Source organism: Callospermophilus lateralis, chromosome 2 (assembly GCF_048772815.1).
Source record: "Callospermophilus lateralis isolate mCalLat2 chromosome 2, mCalLat2.hap1, whole genome shotgun sequence".
NCBI lineage: Eukaryota > Metazoa > Chordata > Mammalia > Rodentia > Sciuridae > Callospermophilus > Callospermophilus lateralis.
The window spans coordinates 38596744-38603560 of NC_135306.1; the positions used below are offsets into that span (position 1 = coordinate 38596744).

At 37.6% G+C, this 6817-nt stretch overlaps 1 protein-coding gene across 1 annotated transcript; it reads right to left on the reverse strand.

Annotated features, from left to right (window-relative positions):
* Positions 1–5608: 5608 nt before the first annotated feature.
* On the reverse strand, positions 5609–6316 carry Tmem215 (transmembrane protein 215). The gene has a single exon (XM_076843356.2). The coding sequence runs from the start codon at positions 6314–6316 to the stop codon at positions 5609–5611; it is 708 nt and encodes a 235-aa protein (XP_076699471.1).
* Positions 6317–6817: the final 501 nt, after the last annotated feature.

The following is a 6817-nucleotide window of genomic DNA, read 5'->3' on the forward strand; positions in this document are numbered from 1 at the left end:
AATTACAGGCAGGTGATTTTTCAACAGCCTAGGGTTTTTTTTTTCTTTTAATATGGTCTTGCCTTAGATTGAAGAGAAGAATAAAAAAGTGATTTGTGTGTGTGTGAGTGTGTGTGTATCTGTCAAAGAGAAGCACAAGAGATTTTGAATAGCTTTATATCCTGTTTAAAGCCTGGTGCATTCTGTAACTTTGTGCTTTCTTAGGGATAAAGCAAACAAAGCCTTGCATCGTTACCAAGGATACCAAATCTGTAGGCTGTAATCTGGGGTCAGGGAGAAAAAAAGGATCCCTAACCAGTGTCAGGTCTAGGAACAACTCACCAAAGACTGTGGAGATGGAATTCAGAGCCCATATGTGTGAGTATCTGGACAGCATCGTGTATAGGTGGAGCATTACTAATGTAAAAATCTGGAATCCAAAATGCTCTAAAATCTGAGGTGTTTTGAGTGCTGACATGTCGCTCAAATATTTTTAGATTTGGAAGCATTTCAGATTTAGAATTGTTGGATTAGGAATGCTCATCTGGTAAAGTGATGTAAACATTCCCAAATCTGGTAAACTTCCAAATTTGAAACACAAAATTGGTTAATTTGGGTACTAGGGATTGAATTCAGGGATACTCTTCCACTGAGTTACATCTTGAGTTCATTCTTTCTTTTTAAATTTTGGGACAGGATCTCACTAAGTTGCTCAGGGTCTTGCTAAATTGCTGAGGCTGGCCCTGAACTTGTGATCCTCCTGCTTTAGTCTCCCAAGTCACTAGGATTATAGGCATGCACCAGCGCACATGGCAGGTCCCAGGAATTTTGGATAAGGAACACTCAACTTGTGTAAAGTTCTTTCTATTGGGTCCCCATGGAGTATAAGGACCTTGGTAAATCAAAGACATCATCTCACACTCAATGATGTTTCCTACAGTTGGGATCTGGGATGTCCCCCAAGGTTTGGTTCCAGTTTGATGCTTTGGGAGATAGTAGAAATTTTGAGGTAGGACCTAGTGAGAGGTCTTCTGGTAATTGGGGGCATACCCTTGAAGGGGATATTAGGACTCAGCCCCTCCATCTGCCTGTTTTCTTTCTTCTCAGCCATGAGGTGAATATCTTTGCTCTGCTACATGCTTCCTGCCATGAAGTGTGTCCTCTTCACAGACCCAAAAGCAATGGGGTCACCCGACCATGGACTGAAACCTCCCAAACTGTGAGTCAAAATAAACCTTTCCTCTTTATAAGTTGATCATCTCAGGTATTTTGCTATAGTAACATGTTTACATGTTTTTGTGTTAACTGGATAAGAGGCTGACTGGAATTCAATCCTTTATTAAGATTTTTGGTTGAGCCAAGCATTTGTCTACATTTCCATCCTCAGTCTATGTTTTTTTTTTTTTTTTTTGTGGTACAGAACTAAAACACAGAAAAGACACAGGCAGAGTCTGTTGAATTCCTGATATTTCAACTCACTTATAAATCATGAATGCATAGCAATGTGTACATACATATGATATATATTACAAAATATATGGTGATATACTTAAAATGCTTTGGAACATTCCAATTTATTATTGTTTAAGTCTATCATTTTGCTTGTGGACATTTACGCTCTTGAAAACTGATACTGTTGTCATCTCATTTTGAAGAATATACCGATGGTATCTTAACTGGGTACATGTCTCATCTTGTAAAAATACTAATTGTGGTCCTGATGGGAGGATCTTTGGAAGCAGCATTACATTTTCTTCCACTTTAATCTTACATCTATAAGTGAAGAGAAGATTGAACACTAATAAGGAGAGTTTGGTTTAGTATACATTTATGCTCTCTCTGTAAGAAGTCAGCTTTTCAATTGTAAATTTTCATCCCTATGGGCATAGAGCAAATAATGTAGCAGAGTTACCAACAGTAGAAAAAGAACATACAAAGCCACCTATAAAACTCAATGTATGGTCATCAGTAAGGAATGGCATTATAAATTATGAAATGTCACTAAAATATGGAATATGACACAATGTTAATTGATAATTAGGAATATGTAGAGAAATAGAGAAACATGCTTACCATGTATTTAAAAGAGAGAGAGAAAAAAGGAAAGACACACTGTTATAGTATGTGTGTGCATATGCGTGTAGAAGTCTGGAAGATGATATGTCAACAGAGAAATACTATAATTCTATTAGGATACTGGGATTGGGGACTCTCAAAAGTATTTTCTTCAGCATGATAAAATAATAGTGATAATAACAATATGAAATCACCAAATAAATAATGCTATGGGTGCAGAGGGGATATATTAATAAATAAGTAGAGATTGCATCTTACAAAAGAGAAAAAATTAAAAAGATGAACTTTCCTTTTCTACATTTACCAGCTCAATGGATATTAAGATTCTCAGTATTGAAAACAGTTTCAGAAGAGCTGGTTAGTAGAGTTTGGAAGAGAGCCTGAACTTCGCTGTATCTGGATTTTGTTTGCCAGTATGATTGCAATAGAAAATAAATCTTGAAACAGTTGTTTAATATGCTCCAGCTTGGGTATCTTGGCTAAATTTACACTTGGGAATCAAGAAACAGTTTGGAAAAAAAACCCATGTGCCTAATAAGTAGGAATATAGAGCAAGAGAAGTTAAATACAGAATTTCAAAAATAAAATGCCTATTCAAAATCAAGTAGAAATGAGTATTTGAATTAATAGGAAAATAAAGGAACTTACTGCCTGCTTAAATTTATATCTGCTTGGATATTCTTAAAGACTACCAGGAACTGTCCTCTTGTCCATTATATTAATATTAATATGTTCTAGAACTGTTGACTAGAATGAACTACTCTCTTTTCCTCTAAAGGGTGAAAATTCCATTTTCTCCTTTTCTTCTACCTCTGTTCAAAAGAACAACAGTTTTATCCTGAATAGTATTTACAAATGTCGATTTGGGGTACTTGGCTACCTTGCTGCATATGGGAGGGAGTTGCTTAATATAAGATGTTAAGAAAAATTCACACATGACACAATCGCATATTTTATTATTTTCTGGTAAACAAATTAAACCTCCCAGCCCAACATTTGCAAATAATTCTTTTAGTACAAGAAAATATTCCCTCAAATGCACATTTAAGATACCTTCAGTATTTTACATAGGTAGAAGAAGAAACTCTGTGTGTGTGGGTGTATGTGTGTGTGTGTGTGTGTGTGTGTCTGAGAGAGGGAGAGGGAGAGGGAGAGAGAAAGAGAGAGGGAGAAAGGAGAGAGAGAGAGAGAGAGAGAGAGAGAGAGAGAGAGAGAGAGTAAGTTTAAGCTTGTCCCAAGAGATTGGAAAATAACTTTTTTCCAAATCCCAAACCATACCTGACACTATAAGCATTTCCTTTCATACCTATGTAAGATCTGCTGAGTCTTTGTAAATATCTCTGTCTTCTCACTTTTAAAGATATCAACAGTGGCAAACACATTAGAAAAAGTTTTGTTCCTAAGAGTTATCTAATAATTTTTTTTCTCTATAGAAATATTATTTCCTGCTTCAAAATGCATTAGAATTAAAAGGTACTGTGATTTGGGGCAACCATCTGTCCCCATCCCAAATCCAAACCAATCACATTTAGTGCAAGACTGTGTATTAGATTACTTTACTTTGGGCTACAACAACATTTTTAAAAACTCCTAAAATATTTTATTCCTACCATCTTCAATTTTATTCCCAGGCATGTATTGATATAATATTTGGTAATAAAACACATCTGTTTCATACATCTGCAAAATTCTTTTGAGTAGTAGCGATTCAATCATTGTTGCATAATTTTGATCATGAATTGCATAACTTTGGCATGCATCTTGCTGTAACTCATTTACTGGCAACATATAAAGTGCCTTTGATGTAGTAGCATAGAATATTCAAACTGGGAATGAGTGATAGAAACAATTTAGTGTAAATCAGATCCATTCCCCTCTCCTTTGATAGAGTAGGAAATTGAGGTGTGTGAAAAGATAAAAAATTTCCCAGGATCACACATCTAAATTTCTAACATTTAAACCCTACTTTAAAAAAATCATATGCTTTTGATCTTGAACTTGATCTGAAAATTGTGATTTTTTTTAGGAGGATGATTCTTGACAGAACAATTGCTATCCTTAAGAATTACAGAGTTGGACTTGAAATACATGAAAGAGATAAGCCCTCAATTTTTGTCCTCAATTCACCTTTTGTGAGAAAGTGACTAAAATGATTGGATTACTTGAAATCATCATTCTTTGATGACTATAGAATAATCCTGATCTTTAAGATAAAATCTATCACCATTCCTGTATATAATTCAAGATTTTTCTACAATAGAGATCAAATTGTATTCTAGTTGATATTCCTTTTTACCTACTGTAGTTGAGCAAGAGAAAAAGGAAAGAAATTTTGGGATACCATTGTCACTTTTTTTCTTTAGCTGTTGAAAAAAATGTATGAAATGAAGGAATTTTATCATGTAAAACTTCACTAGTATGGTGAACTTAAAAAAATCTGGGCTTTGGTTAAATCTAGAACATTAATTCTTGTTTCATTGGACTATCTAGACTGTGGGGTTGTTGAGCAAATGTGAAAAACAAAAACAAACAGACAAACAAAAAACATTTCCAAAGATTCAACCATTGCATTTTATACAAATTTTGTATCATGTTCAAAACTAATATATGGACTTTGTAGTTTTCAGATTTTAAAAAGCATATAGTAATTAGCAGTACATGTCTCCCAGAAATGTTAAAGACACTTGGCTATATATGTAAAATTTGTTTTGTTTTTATGAAAACAAATTACAATCTATGAAAATATTACATAAAAGTCCTTTTGCACCTGGTAAGGAAATTATGCATGACTGATAGTAATTGTTAAAAAAAAAAAGTCAGATAAAGACACAAGTTCAATTTAAATGAAGAGTTTAAGATGTAACATAGCCATCTAAAATATTGTTTTTCCTATGACTTGTCACTTACTTTATTTGAAACCATGATCTTGTCAAAGAATAATGCCATACAACTTAATTACAAAATTTAATTGTTTTTAACTCTCCTATCTCCAAAAACTATCTGGTCTAAGGAGGTTTTAACTATTCTATCTTGATTTTTTTTTCTTTCATCAATTACCAAGTGTGAAAAGCTTTTTGCCAGACAAAAATCATTTCACATATTAGAGCACTACTTTTTTTTTTCTTTCAATTTTTTCAGACATAAAGCAACTTAGTTTCCCTGTGGATAGTCCATGCATCATTTGATGACTGGCATCTGTGACCCACTCCAGGTTTATCTTACTTTCAGCATGAAAGCACTTTTCAGCTGAAAGCACTTTTGGGGTTATTTTACAAAACATTCAACATTTTAAAAATTTTAAAGAAGCAATTAGAACTACTTCCTTTTCTACCCACTGCCTCTTCTAGTGTCCTTAATCCTCATCACCCTTTCCTAAAATTTTGTCCCCAACATGCCTATTTACAGGACTCTCAGGCACCAGAGGTTTGTACAACCATCACATACCATGTTGATTTTTAACAGTGTGAAGACTGTTGGAGCAGAGCAATCTCCCTCCATTGGAAGCGGGGTGTAGTCATGTTTCTATCAGCACAGGGACCCTTGTATGCAAAGCTTAGACTATGGTCTCGTGGTCCCACCTGCCTTGGCTCTGATTGATGTAACAACAGTATCTGTCGTAGGGGCTGTTCTGCTTGTAGGAGCAGACAATGATACTGTCCTGGGGCACAAAGAAGATGCTGTCCTCAGGCTCAGGGCATTCAGATTTGTCCCAGGCTGAGCACTTGGCTTCCAAGGCACTGTGGGTGAGGGAACTGCCTGAAGGACAGTAGCCATCTAGGTATCTGGATGTCTCCTCCTGATGCCCACTATGGACCAGGCTCTGGCATTCTCCTTCCTCCGTGGGCGTTGGGGTGGTGATGGAGCTAGCCATAGGAACCTCACCCGGGCCCTGTGGGAGCGGCTTCCCCCTGAGGCCTGCCTTCTTAGCCAACTCATCTGAGCTCCCTTTGCCCGACTCCAGGTCTGAAGGGGTCCTCAGCAGTTCCACCACCTCCTTGTCCTTGGGTTTCCGGAAGCAGGGCAATTTGCGGACCCACAGCAGCTCATTCTCAGGCCATTTGGTACATCCCTCGGTTTTCCTTGCCAGAGCAATGGCTGCGATGCCTGGTAGGCAGATGGCTGGTCCGATGGCCAGGAGGGGGATGTTTCCTAGAGTCTCTCCCTTCATCCCAGAGACAGTGAACATGAAACCAAAGACCAGGAAGACGCTGACCAGGGCCACCACCAGCCCAGTCCTGGGATTGATGTCATCAGGCCTCATCTTTCACTCCATCCAGGTTGGGGGCTGTTTGCTGGTCAGGAAGCAGTGTCCTTCTCTCTGTCAGAGGTGAAATCACAGGGTTTTTTTTTGTTTTTTAAAAAAATCCCATTCAAGTTTCCACCCATCTACTCTGTCTCTTTCTTGCTCTTTGACTCTCAGTTGTCTTTCAGTCTTAATCTCTGTCTTCCTGTCTCTATTGCAATCTCCCTGTTTTCCCTTACAATCTCCGTCTTTCCCTGTTTCTCTTGCAATCTGTGCCTCTCTGTCCTCTGTCTCTCTCCTCTGTCTCCCTCCCTCCCTACTGTAATCCTTGTCTGTTTCTGATATAAACATGCACCGACTAGGGTCACTGAGTTACCTGAGGTTTCTTGCCGTCTCCGGGGAGTAGGGAAAGAAGTCAGGCTGAGTCTCCTCAGAAACCTTCGCAGCAGCTGCCCCTCGATTCGGTCCCTTAGTTCTGAGAAAAAAGCCTGGTTTTCCCCACTGACTGTGCATCCAGGA